The 15,555-nt window shown below is 46.7% G+C and overlaps 1 protein-coding gene across 1 annotated transcript in view; it reads right to left on the bottom strand.

The window, feature by feature from the left end:
• MGAT4B (alpha-1,3-mannosyl-glycoprotein 4-beta-N-acetylglucosaminyltransferase B) overlaps positions 1-8,149 on the bottom strand; it is a 37,186-nt gene extending 29,037 nt beyond the window's left edge. The window contains exon 1 of the mRNA XM_026047544.1: positions 8,058-8,149. Within this exon, the coding sequence (XP_025903329.1) occupies positions 8,058-8,149 (92 nt within the window). The remainder of the gene's footprint in view (positions 1-8,057) is intronic.
• Positions 8,150-15,555: the final 7,406 nt, after the last annotated feature.

Below are 15,555 nucleotides of genomic sequence, written 5' to 3'. Positions count from 1 at the left end.
GAAAGGTAATTGAATAGCTAAAGTTATTAGTGCAATATCGTATTGCATTAGCTTGATTGCAGCGAGGAAAAACAATGCAGTCACGGCCACGAGAACTAGAGAATGAGGCATTAGCAAGAGTGAGGAATATCAAAATGGATGGAGCCCCTGCCAAAAAATAAAAGATGAGGACGAAAGACAACATTTTCTTTCCTTCTTTCAGGAAATCCATCCTTGCAATGCCAAGAATTTGGCCAGTCCAGCAAACAGCAGTTCTGTAGACCCCTGGTTTTCCCTTGATGGCCAACGAACAAAGTTGGTCCAACCACAGCAATGGCCCCCAAAAAGCCAGTGAATTCCCACGAGCCGAGCAAAGCCTGGGAGGTAAACCAAGGCACACCACATTCCTACGGATAATTTGGACTTTTTCCGCTCTTTTTTATTCCCCTAAGGCTATTTTTTTTCTAGACAGCAGCAAAGCAACAGCGCTTTCAAGGGCTAATGAAGCCGAAGTCTTGGCATCCTGCGGTCAATCGAAAGCTCTGATCAAAGCATTTCTTGTGGCCGGGCCTTTTTTATGTCTTGTGTATGGATTTTCTGCAGCCTGCTGGAGCAATTCATACCACAGAGCCGCTCTCTTCTGCCTACCTGGCTATTGTCAAAAATACTGGAAGGATTTTAGATGGCCTCTGAGCTCTCCGTATTGGCTAAAACAAGGCCAGGGGGTTGAAACCTGTTAGGATGAAGGGCGTAAGCTTTGTTCCTTTGGAAAAAACAGGCTTAAAGGGAAAAAAAGGCATGATTGTGTGCCTGCCAATACTCAGAAGTTACATAATTCACACATTTAAAAGCAGCAGAAACCACATCACAAACCAAGAGCGGACTCCTCAGGAACCTGAAGACATCAGCTGTAAGTGGTCAAAATTTACCATCACTTTCCCAGGAACTATTCAAAGTTACAGCACTCTGCCTATAAAGCACTTACGGAGATTTAATAAAAAGGAAGCTTTTTACGGATTCGGAAATGAAGTGCCGCAAAAAACAGCACAAAAATCTACCCGTTCTCCCTGCGAGAGCAGCAGATTTTGGTGTGCCCTGTACCTGCTGTCCTCCTGTCCCTTCACGGCTTGGGTTTATACAAGGGGAGAAGCACTTTGCTCAACCTCAGAGCAAATTAATGGTTAACTGCTTCTTTGGCAAGGGCTGCCTTTGGATTTGCCCAGTTCTGGGAGTCTTGTTGGAAGAAAGAGAGCTGAATGAGGCAGAATCCAGCTAGGCCAGACGCAGGATGCTGCCTTGGACAGCGGCTGCATGAGCTCCCTGCAAGCACCATTCCCACCGTGACCGGGTGCCACCATCACCACCTGCCTGCTGGGGGGCCTCTGGAGCCAGTCTGAACCAAAATAGCCACAAATCCATCTGGAGTTTGACAAAAATCACATAAATAACCCCAGAAACACGCGAGGGGCCTACTCGACTTTCCACCTGGCAGCAGAAACAGAGCATTAACTCGGCCTCCCGCGTCGCTGCTGTTCACTGCTCTTCGCTTTCCTTTGCAAGTGCCTCTCCAATCCTCACACCTCTTGAAAACCTCCTCTCAGTTACGTGGTCAAAAAAAAATCCTTTAGGGACGATGTCTAGAACAGGTCTAAAGATTGTTTGTCCTTTCCGTAAGAGCTTACGTCAACTCACTAGACAGAGGGGTCAACAGCGACCAAGGATTTCAGGCAGCAGCACTTGCCCTTGAGCACTGCCCTTCCACACGGACCCATCGCGAGCACAACCCCACAGTGAGTCTCAGAAACCCTGTTAATAGAATACAAATAAACAAATAAATAAAAGCACGCTTCAAATAAGGCATTAGCTGGCACTCGAGCAAGCCACTTCACCTTGGGGTTGTTATTTCCCTCCAGTGGTTCGTATTGCAGGAACCTGCTCACATAACTCACAGGTACACGCGAGGCCTACAAGTCGTGCCCAGCAAAACCACACTTGGCAAGGCAGAGGGTCCGTGTCCTCGTGGTTCGCTGCTCACATACATTTTAATTCCAGCCTCCCAGACAATTTGGGCCACGGCAGATGTTTCTTATAGCTTTCCTTGAAAGAGAGTTACTTCAGTTCGAACACGGCAGCCAATGAAGAAAGGGATTTAAAATGGTATTTTCTGTTTACTTTCTCTAAGCTTAATGCTGCCGAGGCAAGAAGAGGGGACTAGTAAATTGGGCAGTTAAACCTGCCTGCTCTCACTTCACTTCTGACTTGAAGCAACGTCTGCAAGCATGGATTTCTCGGCCACCCTTGATTCTCCTCTCCGTTACATAAAATTTGGTTTAAATGAAATGAAATTGTTTTAACAAGGCTCTTCAGGATGTACAGTGATGTAAGCGAGAGGACAGAATATTTCCTGTTTTCAGCTGATTAAGTTTCGCCAAAAAGAGATGCATGTGGCCCTGCAAACCAGCTCTTCCTCTCCTTTGGTTACCTCTGCAGTTTTCTCCTCTCGCTCCACATTAATAGGGGGATCATTATTTCACCAGCAACAATTAGAACCTTCCCAAACACAAGATCCAATTGCAATCTAACATTTACATCGTTACTAAAGGCAAAGAGCCCTGAAATGTTTTCAATGAGTTCTATGGATAAGGATCATTGCTTCACCCATCAAGAAAATGGGCTCGGAAGGTGTCAGTTGTTTAAATAGTACACAGGGAGTAGCTGAGGAGGAAAAAATCCTGTAAATAATTGAAATCATAGCAAGAAATGTTGGCAGACCAGAAGAGAAAGAGCAAGGAAGGTAGCAAGAGGAGGGAAAAGGACCTCTGAAAACCCAACTGTACAAGGGTGTGCATACAGAAACCCCACCAGTCTCACATACGCATTATGGGAGACATCAACAAATAAAACACATCCTTGATCTTTTCTACAGTGCTTGGTAAACAAGGGGATTTATTTTTGCCACCTACAAACTCTCCTCTTGCTTTCCCAGTATCTTTCACTTTCCTGAATCAATAAGTTGGCCAATCCCCGCCATGTCCTCCCCAGGGAAAGCAATTATCTTGGCCACGGAATTATGCTAAGTAGCAAATATAGATTTTAAGTGGCCAATTCTATCACTAATGACTGCGTTACTTTGAGAGAGCCACTTCTACAGCATCCTTTCAAGGTAAGGCCACATGAAAGACTTCCCGTGCACTCAACACATTAAAGACACACTAGAGAGGAGTCTTGAACTCAGCCGGGGCTTTTGGGTACTACAGATTCACGATCGGGAGGAGTTATAGAAATTACTATCTTGGCTTTGAAGCCTTTAAGAATTATTATCTCCAACCAGCACTCTGGATGAACAGAGAAGTGCTTAAAGTTTCAGGCCCAGCAGTAAAACGGTTCCTTTGATGACCATATCTTCTCTGAAGGGCTAGAGGGTCATCGTTTTGCCTGACCTTTAAATATGACCACAATACGTCTCGATTTGCATTTAAGAAGTTATGAAAAAAACAGCACAGGCAACACTGTTCAGCAGTCAAGCAATCCAGATTTCAAAGGAGACATGAAACATCTGTCTTTCGGAAATGAGTCGCACACCAAGGACACACTTTGAGGGCTCTGCCAACATCCAAAACAAGCCACAGTTTTTCCCTGGGTACAACTGACCTGAGCAGAGGATCGTGGAATAGTTTGTTATCTTCTGGGGAGCCCAGAGATAACACTTGACACGATCAACTCCAAGCACCACTTCATTTTTAGTTCAGTTTGGAACTGATTTGAGGAAGAGAGACATTAGCCAGGCACCTGCAACACAGCTAACAAGGCAACTTTTAACGATTAGTAAGTAATGAGATTTCCTAATGAGCGGTTCATTCAAAGGGCATGAAGTGGTATCAAGAACCAGGTAAAAATCCCAATTAAGATTTCTGTGCAATTGAAGAGCACGTAGGAGAGCTGGTATTCTCAGAGATAAAATGGTTATCTTGCTGCACACAGCAATCAATAGAGTTTTTGGAATCAACTGACGGACCGTACTGGTTCCCTCTTGCTGAATGAAGACAGTGGTTGGGCAAAAGCCTTGCATGGGCACAACTATTGAAACATATCCTGGCTCTCAGACCCCTGGAGCTAACACCTGTGACCAGAATGGGTAGGAATCTGAGTTTTACGTGTGGGCAATTTGGCTTAAGAGCTTCTCTTCAAGAAACAGGTTACCAAGTGGAGAGGTGACCACAGCTCTATACTTTCCAGATGCTGCAAATCCCATCTTATCAACACGCAGACCCATTAAGGCAAGCAGCTTATCTGGGGGTACTTAATCGCTCATTGGACTCTCTGGCTAAAACCTATGCTTGGGCATAGCAAGGCAGAGCTTTGCATGCCTCTGAGGGCACCTTCCAGTTTGACAGGCAAATCACAGTTCTCGGTTGTGTGAACAGCAAATCTCACATCAAAAGCAGCTTCCAGCTAGTCCAAAGGCAAAATCGGAGCCACCGACTCTTTAGATTTCAATGCAAGACTGTAACATCTCCGCAAGTCACATTGAAGAGGCAGGCAGGAAATCCAAGACCACCTTAGACAGGGCTGCCTTTCTTCTCCAACATCTCATGAAAAGGAAGGAACTTTGCCTGGCTCCTGAAAGATATCTGAGCCTTAACCATGCTGTCATGCTGGCAAGAAAAGGAGGAGGGAACCCCGAGATTCAAGAGGGGTCTACCGAAGAGAAACTGCATTTGGGCTGCTTCAGTTTGGTGAATAACCCAGTCTTTTCCCAACAGGACAGCAACACAACATCTGTTCACCTTAATATCGCAAACAGCTCGTTAGACAGACTTAAAACAACAGCATTATGAGCTGAAAGAAAGGAGGGAACCTGCTGGGGGAGGATAAAGGAAATAGGATAGCAGAGAGCAGAAATCAGATTTATTAGGACTAACCAGGTAGATAAAAGACAGATGATCACCAGGGGACGAGGCCTCTGTTTTGGAATCGAGCAATATCCAGCTCCTGAAAGCATCTAGTCAGCGCTAGCATTTCATACACATGAAATTAGTGTCCACGCAACAGTGCCCTCCTGAAACGACGGGATTTAAGGCAGCCGAGATAATTATCTAGATCCTTCTTTATCCCATTAGCGGTTTGCATTCGTGTCCTGGAACACGATAAGCGGATTGTTCGAGAATTATTTGCTCTCCGCTGATTCAATCCCGATTGGAATTATCTTTATACCTTGGTACCAAGAAAAGAGATTACATCCTTTCCAGGGCTTGCTGCAATGCCCTCTTTCCTGAGGCTCTTTTTTTTTTTTGTCTTTTGTTTTGCAAAAATTGTAAAAAAAGAATAAAAAAGAACAATCACCACTGACATGATTTTGCCCTGATCTCATCTCCTGTCCCTATATAGAGGTTTGGGAAGAGGGGGACACGCTTATCCTGCTGCATCCCCCGTGCACCTGCCTGGGATGGGGGTGACCAGGCGTCCTCATCAAACAACGAAGATGAGGACAGGATCAAAAAAATAAAAAAAAAGATCCAGGCTTCCATTTTTTACCACTCTCCAATAATACGAGAACAGGGATGAAACTGTTAGAGCCAATTAAACAAATCACTTCATGCACCAGAAAGAAGTGGAATTCATGGCAGCAGAGATCCCAGGGGCGCAGCTGAAGGTCTCGTCTCGTGTTTTCCAGCAGCACATGTCACTGGGCAAGCTCCGGTGGAGACAAAGCCCACGTAATTCAAAGAGCCAACACAATCCCTCGCTTGGAGGCCTGAAACAACAACAAGGCAAAATCCTCCTCCCAGCCGCTCCAACCGCCTGCCAGGTTTCGTATTAATGGAAGAATTACGTCTCCTTCCAGGACATCTCGTCTCCCTTGAGCATCCACTGCAGGAAAACAGAGTCTGCAGAGAGGTGAGGAAAGATTCCTGGACAACGTGAAAACTGTCTTTCCTCCATATAGAAACACAGGAAAGTAAGTGCTTAGACCTCACACAAACAAGAATGCATTTTTTTTTTAAAGCACATTTTACAGCTTTGTAATGAGATCTGGAGGGGAGTTATCTTTATAAACAAGTTATTAAAAGGGGGAGGGTGGACATAATAATAGCAGGTGCCAATTACTCAGCTCCCAGCAGCGAGTTTTCAATTTCTCACCTTCCCCCGGTGCAAGATGTGCCACTGCACGGCGGCACATTTCTCTGCAAGTGTAACACCCTTCCAGACTGTGCTCCTCTCCCACCAAACACAGCGGCGGAGCCGATGTGCCAGCACCGCGGAGTGACCGTCCCTCTCCCCAGCAGCCCTGCTGCGACCAAAATGGCATTAAATCCTTCGGAAAAGAGTGAAGCAGCAGAAAATAAAACAAAATTATATTATTATTATTATTATTATTATTATTATTATTATTATTATTATTATTATTATTATTATTATTATTATTATTATTTTATTTCTCTACAAAGTCTGGTCACTCCTACTGCCAGGGAGAAGAGCAAATTTAGGGTCTAATTGCGACTGCCAGGTTTGTGTCTCTGTAAATGTGTGCTTAGTTTCAGGCACAAAACCCTGGCAATTACCTTGTTATTTTAAGACACAAGCAGAGCTTCAAACAGCAAGTGCTTACACTGGAACTGGAGCCATCGGAGAGATCCCCTCCTTTGAGGCAAGCACACCAAGGCAATGATTAATACCCCAAATGTAATCCGAGCCTTTAAAATCATTATTTCCAAAATCAGCAAATAATTACCGAGGCCTTCAGCAATCAATACTCAAGATAAATAGACAACTGGATTGCAAAAGAAACAGAAGAAAGTAGTTAATATTTGCCAAATACATGCCAGGCACACTTTTTTTTTGTGGTAACCAAATACTTCCAGTAAATAGAAATTTCAGCTCACTGAAGAGGCAGTTTCAGAAAGTAATAAATTAAACTAATAAAAGAGACAGACAGGGTGGAACCAGACATTAATGAAAGAAACTGATCTATAAGGAGCCAACCCACAATCCATGTCCCAATTATATTCATTTACCATTCTGGTTTCTTCCCCTCCTTCACCCTGGTCAGCCTTTTAGCTCAGCGAAGATAATGCTTCATGCAACTTTACTGTGATGACAAAGCAGCAGAGAATTTCAGCAAACAAATTAAGAAGTTGGAGCTCAGCTAGAATTTGCATTTCCAATTTTTAAGAAATACTTCTTGCTCCCCAAAGCCTGCAGATTAATCAGTGTTTAAATACAAGCCCTTCTGCTCCTTCAGCTTCCTTCCAGCTGAACTCGCATGGCTGTTGCTCGTGGAGCACTTATTCCAGCCCAAGGTGTGGACCATGTGCACACTTGGACCACGCATCATCTGAGCTGGCCACAGTGCCCACAGGAGAAGTTCACCTCTCGCTGGAGGAAAAATCTCTTCTCCACCAGTCACGAGCACGTGTTAGCTGAAGACGATGGGCAGGAGATGCTGCTCCGAAGGTGGATGAGGTGGAAGACACAGAGAAGGAACTCGGAGCAAGAGTCACCCCACTATGAGCTGCAGGGACTGGTGACACCTTCTCTGGCCACCCTACCCTCTGCTCACCTGCCCTATCAAAACCACGGCCTCGAGTCAGGATAGCTGCGTTATTTGGGAAGTACTCGGGAAAATCTGTGGGACAGTGAATAATTCAACACACACAAGACTGAGGCAGACATGTGAGCAGAAATCTGTCCTACTTATTTTCCATCCCCTTCTCCCCCCCAAAAAAATCAAAGCAAAAGAAAGGTCAGGAGAGGAAATCAGAGGCCAGCGGAAGACAAAGCGAAATGAGATATCAAAGCCAACTGTGGCGAAAATGCAATGAGATGTGACACGAAAAAGGACTAGTTAAAACATGAAAGGCAAGATCAAACAAAAGGCAAAAGAGCACAGTCTGAGGCCACAGAGCGGGGAGAGGAGATAACCACACAGGTTTCACCAGCATTAAGTGAATAATTCATTTGCCAGGTAATTTTCTGAGGCAGGTGTTAAGTCTGAGAGCGTCTCACACCATCCAGATCCATCCTCCATACAACCAGATATCCTGCTTATTCCCCAAATTGCAGGCAGTAATAGGCACCAGGACATGGCACGGCAGCTCAGCTCCTGAAGCTCCAGCCGCTGCGGAGCAGAGGGATACAGGAGCATGGTCTTCACCAGCTGCTTCTGCATGACGATCCTGTCACTAAAGGTGGATTTGGGTGATTTTACAAGGCTTTGAATAAAACAGACCATGCAAACACGGATGCTTAGCATATGTATTTTAAGCAGGTATTCTTCAGCCCTAGAAATATTTCTATGATTACATTTAAGGAGCTTGCATGAGTTCTGTGGTGCCACAGACCAACAACGGAGTTCTTCAGAGCACTGGCAAGGCACCCAGGATTTATTACACATGAGGAGCGAGGGATACAAAAGGTCTCCAGGTTAAACCTTATTTCCAGAAAGCTCTCGCCAGCACAGAGAGAGGGCGGGGAAAGGAAGCTATGTGATTTAAGGGAGCCTTAAAGCTGTGATCGGGACGACCCTGGAGGAATTGGTGTAAAGAGAACCAGTCAGTGGCACCGACATGGGTCGATGCTGCGCTCTTCACTAACTGTACGAACATCAACTAGTCTTAAAACACAAGTGCAACAGCGATGGTGAAAAGTAAATTGCCAGTGGAACAAAAGCCATAAAGAAAATAAAAAAACGGGGAAGGATATTCACAGAAGCTCCTTTAAAGCCTAACTATTTACATTTTAATGCTCTTGCTGTCCATTGTAAAATAAGCAGAAACGAGAACAACTTGTACAAGTGCTTTGGGTGGCTTCAAAACACGGAGCAACCTCTGAGCGAGTATTTATACTGTGCATAGCACAGGAGGGCAGGAATATCTAAATGTTAGCGCAGCCATTTCCAGGCAGGGAGACGAAGTCACAGCGCGGTCCCCGCGTGTCCACGGCCACGCACGGATCTCACACACAAGGAGACCTGACACCAGGGCACAAACAGGGAGAAGCAGAGGACGCCACGATTAACGCGGAAACAGAGGTGTTTTAACATCAAAATCTGCCCTTCCCAACTTCTCTGATTTCACAACAGACGCCTGACAGGAGTCATTTTAAAGTGCTGGCTCAAAAACCAAAGAAAGAAAAAGTTATAACTGAATAAATCCCTCTTCCCCACACACTCCAATTAAAATGAAAAAAAAAAGAAGTGCTTCCCTGTCAAAGACAACAATCATCTCCTCAAATCAGGATGTTATTAAACGGAGGCTTGATGGGCAATCCCCAAAAAGCCTCTCTTTCTAAGAGAGTTAACCTCGGAGCCCCAGCAAAAGCCCTTTGTTTATTTTAATAGTTTCCATGATCCTTTAATTTGCTCAGAAACTTCTGCCTCCACCGCAACCCTCTGCAGCCCCCAAGCCCTGGCGACCTCCTCGGTTCCCACTGGTGGAAAAACAAAAAAGCCAAAATCAGAATCGCCCTAAAACCAACAGCATGAGAAATCTTTGTGTAAAAGATAGACCTTTATTTGCCCAAGCTCCCAGGCAGGTTGCCTGGCCCCCCGGGATGCCCTCAGGGAACCGCGCGGCTGCTCCGAAGGGACAAGCGGCTCTGCCGGCGCTCGGCCCGCGCAAGCGGCCGCGGAGCCTTTGCATTAACTGCACAGACATCCCAGCCTCGTCGCCAGGAGTTTTCAATCCAGGTCGCCAGGACTTTTCAATCCAGGACTTTTCAATCCGGAGGCTGGCACAGAACAGCGAGACAAAGTGAGCTGCCTGGAGGAGCGCAGTTTCGGCAAACTGCTTGCTTGTTAACCCTGTCCTTGCAAAGCCAGGCTTGCAAAACTCAGCTTGCAACCAGTAGTGTCGCCGTTAGACAAGTATTTAGCCACTTACTACTCCAGAAGTAAGTTTAGGAACTTTAGAAGTAAGTTTACGTCCTCAAAATAAAGCTAGGCGAAGTTTTTTGCAACCGAGCCCTATGTAGGCTCATGTTCTTCCACTAATGGGCACCAGGTAGTGCTTCTGCACCCAGCTAGTGGAAAGGCAGATCTGCCAGTCTGCAGCCTGGCCAAATTCAGGACTAAAGCCAATTCCTTGGAATTCAGTAGGCTTCAAAGCTGTCTGGAGATGCCTGTCAGCTTCCCTTAAACCAGCGAGCTACAGACTTGTTTTACGTTAAACACTAAGTGAATAATCAATGAGCATTCAGGATGGAAGCACAAATCAATGATTTCTTCTAGATGAATCAAATAGAATTGCAAATTAGAGGGGGTTTTGTTATAGAAGAGAAGTAAATGAAGAAAAGTAATTGATATAATTGGGTTTAGGCGTTACCTCCTCTGCTTCTCTCCTGCATGCTCCCTGCTCACCATTCCCATGGGAAGCACAGCTGTCCCCCAAAGCCTTGTGACAACAAATGTCACCGTCCCTATAAAGCAGAATGGAGCTGAGGCATAAGAAACAGCTGAGCGACTTCCCCAAAACTGTGCAAGATGCAGCAAAGACCTAAGTCCAGAAGACTATCCTGGTGACAAAGTCCATCACGCAGCTATAGCCAGAGCAGCAAGGGTTACTGGAAAGGGACACCCCAAGCACAGATCAAGAGCACAGTTAAGAGCCTAACAACTACAAAGAAATAAAAACAGAAATACAGCTGCCTCCGGACAGTGGAAGATTTACTCTTATAACTGCTTATCAAGAGACTGCACAGTGTCACTCACTCTTGGGATGAATTTGGTCAAATTACATGCAAGGTAATTTTACAACCACAAAACGCAAGATAATTTTGCAAACACTGCTGCATTTCAGCCACCAATTACACCTGCTGCACCACCAAGCCCAAGCAAAGGCTCTCACAAATGCTCACGCACATCTTCTTTCTCACGCATTTTAATGATGGGAGAAACCACTTGTAACCTCTATATCTCCTTAGTCCATCCCTGCCTGTTCCTCCCTGGACATGAGACGAGCAGGTTGGAGCCACCATCCTCATTCCTGTTAAATGCTCCTCTGGGGTGCAGGAAGCTCTTCAATCTGGGAAGGGGGTAACGGAACCAAAAAGGGAGTGGAGCCCCTGGGTACCGCAAGAGAAGACACAACCATTATTATTATTATTATTATTATTATTATTATTATTATTATTATTATTATTATTATTATTAATTATCGATGCAACGCTTATTTAGCAGTATCACTCCCCAAATTGGATCTGTCTCTGCCCTAAGGTCTAGCCAGGGTTGGAGGGGAGGACCAGGCGCTCGGAGCAGCGCCGAGAGGCTCCTGCAGAACGTGAACAGCGAGTCCTTACCCGACTTGTGCATCTATTTTAAAGCTTTCACAGCTCCCACAGGAAGAGCAATTCCCGTGGTATGTGCATCCGAAGTACTGCACCATATAAACTGATGTTACTGGTTTTAAGCCGCTGTTTATGGAGCATCTGAGATACCCAGGCAAGTCTGCACGTAGAGAGATGTCTGCAGCTCAAGCTTTACAGCAGGACTAGGTATAGACATTACAAACCATCAGAATTTCAGGAAAACACTTGCCAAAGAAGTGTTCAGGGGGAACTTGGCTATGGAGGCTATTCAAGGAATGGAGCTGTACCCTGGAGGTTAAATCCCAACATGCAACATTTCCTTCACTAACGAGCAGTATGTCAAGAATCTCCTTAAAAATAATAAGAAAAGTCATGTTTTCCTCCCAGTTTGATGCAGCCACTCGAGCTCCCTGGCCCCGTGTCACGTGCCAAGCAGGACAGGGCAACCTGGGAGAGCCATGGGGCTTCCTACGGTGCAGCTGGTCTCATCTACCGTCAAGATTTAGAATTTCCTCTTCAATTCAAAAGAAGAAAAGAGAGACACAAAACATCTAAAGAAAACAATGAAAAAATAAAATAAACTTTGCTGCATTTATGGTTTTTAGGGCAGACTGCCATGGAAAGGTAGGGCAAAGAGAAGGGCTGCAAAGGTGTAGGGACAAGGTATGTGACCTGTTGGTCTGTCAAGATGAGGTCTAACATAACGGAACAGTTTTCATCATTTGGAAGATAAAAAATATAGTAGTAAGTAGTTTAAAATAGTCCCCTCTCTTGTGCCCATGTGACTATCCATAAGTTACAAAGCTTATTTTTACAGACCCCTCTGGTAAAGCATCCCTCATAACTACCACGTGCTGTATGCCAGCGACTGAACTTGCCGGTGTTTCCTCACACCTTCCCAAAGGACTAATCCTCCGACTGCAGGGCACTTGCCAAAGCCGAGCCCTGCACCCCTGCAATGAGCACGGCTTACAGAGCACTTTCTTTCAATGAGATTGGTTGTTGAGAGCTAATTTGTACATAAATCCAAACCCACAAAGAGAGCAATGAAGCTCTCGCTGCAAGACAGATGCCCACCAGCTCCTGCAACTTGAAACACACATGGACAGATCTCCATGCACCTCGAGATGCCACCCAAGAGCCTCAGGACATGGCACCGCTCCACACGCTTCATGGTTTTAATGCTTTCATCCCCTCCGTTGTCCGTTTGTGGTGTCTGAGACTGCCCTTCTACCCGAGGCTGCTTCCAATCTCCTCTATAACTAGACCAAGGGAGCAATTGTTTTTGCAGACCAAGAGGTCAAAACTTCACTAATAACCACATTGCAGCAAAACACCATTAGCAGGCACATAAACACTGAATTGGCGATAGAAAAGCAACTCTAGAGCTGGTTTGACCTGTTCTATTTTCCTTCATTTAATTGGGTTGTCCTCCCACCTGAGAGCGGGAAGACAAAAACAAGCAGCTCTGGGACGCCTTGCAAGTGCATTAGAATCGCTTTATCCCCCCCGTCCAAGGCAATTTGGGACAAATTTCCAGCCTTTGCCAGAATGCAGCAACACAAACAGCTAGAGATCCCTGGGAAGTGCTTCCAGTTACTCATGGGCACAGCTGATGCTACAGCAGACTGGCAAACACAAAGGCTGCCTTGCAAAAATAAGGGGATAGGGATGAGGAGGATCCAGGAAATAACAGAATAATCAGCTTAACTCCGACCGAAGTACTTAGAACATATCAAGGAGTTGAGCAAAACCTAACCTTTGTTTATCAAGAACAAATTATATGAAATCTATCTTATTTTTTCTTGCAACCCAGTAATAGGACTTGCAGAAGGAGATGTCTTACCTTTCTTTTACAGGGGCCTCTGATCCAGTCTCATATGAAATCTCCGGAAAAAAAAAAAAAACAGGGAAGCATAGGCTGGGCTAAAATATCCCAAGTTGTGCACACCAAGGCTGGGAAAAGTGTTAGTGAATTGGTCACTGCCCTTTGAACAGACTGGGAGGACTCGAGTGAACCGGATGCCACGGGAACCTGCCCCAGATCTGATCGTGTTCAGTATTTTTATTCACAACCTGGCTGATGGCACAGAAAACACACTGATTAAACGGGAAGACTACACCAAGGTGAACGGGGCTGCAAGCGTGAGGGAGAACAGGACCTGAATTCACAACAATCCTGACACTTTAAGGAAAAAAGCCTGGAAAAAAAAGCAGGCAATTCAACAAGAGCAAATCGGCGGCAATGCATTTTGGCAAAAACCATGAACTGGACAAATATAAGATGAAAAAATGAAAAGCAAAGAAGGATAAGAAGTATAGAAGGGATAAAAGTGCTGAACATGAGTCACCTATGGCAAAAGCAAAACAAATGCATGGGGATGCATAAATGGGATTGCTATATATTAAAAACAAATTCATCCCTCACTCTCCTGAGCAGCAAGGCAGCAAATTAAGTTCGGTATCCCGAGCTGAGCATCGCTCTCCAAGAAAGATGATAGTCCAGAGGAGAGTCACTAGAGCTAGAACACTAGAACCCACAGGCCAAGAATCCATGACCTGAAAGGCGCGACGAAGGGAACTGGCACGGCTCAAACTACAGTAACGAGGACTAAGGAAAGACCCGGTAGTAATTACCAAATATCTAAGAAGGTAGCGAAAAAGAGGAAAGAATCAACAAAACACAGAGAGAAGAGCAAGCATGAAGCCAAGCCGAAGCAAAAGAAATTTCAGCTTGTGTTTAAAGAAGAATCTAACGTTGGGGCTGCTAGATGTTAACTGGATTGTCAGGGAGCTTAAGTATCTCTGCCACTAGAGGTTTTCAAGAATGAATATGATAAACATCTGTCAGGAAGGGCTTAGGGAACACAGATCCTGTGTAGGGTGGGAGACTGAACGACCTCTCAAGGTCTTCTCCCGCTCTGTATTAAATGATGGCCTGACACGTAAATGACCATAATAGCAGGAAACCTGTTGTGCTGACACAGACTGACCCACGTAACCTGCCGTGGCTGTCAGAGGAAAATATGTATCCTAGGGACAGTCCGACCAAAAGGGACAGAAACAGCTGCACCCCAAGGTAATTATTTTGGCACTTAAATTAGCAATGCAGGGGAGAAATTTACATGCTAGGAAATAAAAGTGAGTCAAAGGATAACACAGTCCAGATAATGGTATTCCTCTCGCAAAGTTTTAAGAATAATCTGTTTTCTGCAATGACTTTTTAAGCAAACATGCCTTTTTGCACGGGGTGCTCCAGAGAGTGGGAATCACCGCTTGGAGCCCGTGCCACGGGGCGCGTCGGCTGCACCTCTTTGGGGAGCACCGGGTGCTCTCCAGGGCAGCCCTGCAATGAAGCCCCAGCCGGGCTGCCCCTGCAGACCTTCTGTCCGGCTGAAATCCCAACAGCAACGGCCGGAGTCGCTCCAGGGCTAAAACAACGTGAATCCCCCGGTACCCAACGCATGGAGGCGGCTGTGATGGGATTTAAACCGTGTCAACAAGGCGGCAGGAAAGGCTGGCAGCTCATGAGCGAGGCGGAGGAGCCAAAGTCACTGTCCATGCCAGCCGAGGCCCCAGCAGCGCCCGGCACCGACCGGGGACGCAGGTGGTTCCGGAGATGCCCCTGCCCCGTGGCCAGGAGGGAGCTGAGGTTCCACCTTTGGGAGCGACTCCCATCATTCTTCCCCATCCAGGACAGATCCCGGGTGTTCCTTTCACAAGTGACAGGAAAAGGTACCACAAGGTTGTTGGGAATTGCCCATGCTGGGTGTCCCGGGAGTCCGGGGCCACGGAGCCTGAGCAGGGCTGGGCTCCCTGGGCTCCCGGCTCAGAACCAGCACCAGGTTTGGGTGGCGAAGCAGGAGGCCTCGTGCTGGGGCACCCGTCCCGAGCAGCTCCCTATCCCGAGCTCTTCCCACAGGCCATGCAGTGGGCAGGTGCCACGGGATCCCCCCCGGTCTGGATCCCACAGGGCCCCAGCGGGTCCTGGGTGATCCTGCGGGCTCGGCAGCCCCGGGGCTCCTGCAGGGCTGCAGTGACACGGGCCCCCTCGGGACCCTCCCAGCTCTAGATCAGACAGAGCCCCACAACAGGGTGAGGATCGCACGGGATCCGGGAGGATCCGTGAGCATCCAAGAGGCTCCCACGGGGTCCTGCCAGGGCGCGGATCCAGAGGATCCCGCCGAGCCAGGACCCCGGGGGGTCGCCCCAGGTCGGGACCCCCCCCGGCTCCCCCGGAGCACCCGCGAGCTGCGGCCGCCGCCCGGGCCC

Source organism: Nothoprocta perdicaria, unplaced genomic scaffold (assembly GCF_003342845.1).
Source record: "Nothoprocta perdicaria isolate Ctin4 unplaced genomic scaffold, notPer1 scaffold_5, whole genome shotgun sequence".
Taxonomy (NCBI): Eukaryota; Metazoa; Chordata; class Aves; order Tinamiformes; family Tinamidae; genus Nothoprocta; species Nothoprocta perdicaria.
Note: the sequence above shows the minus strand (reverse complement) of the source record. Positions and strands in the feature narration are given on the sequence as shown.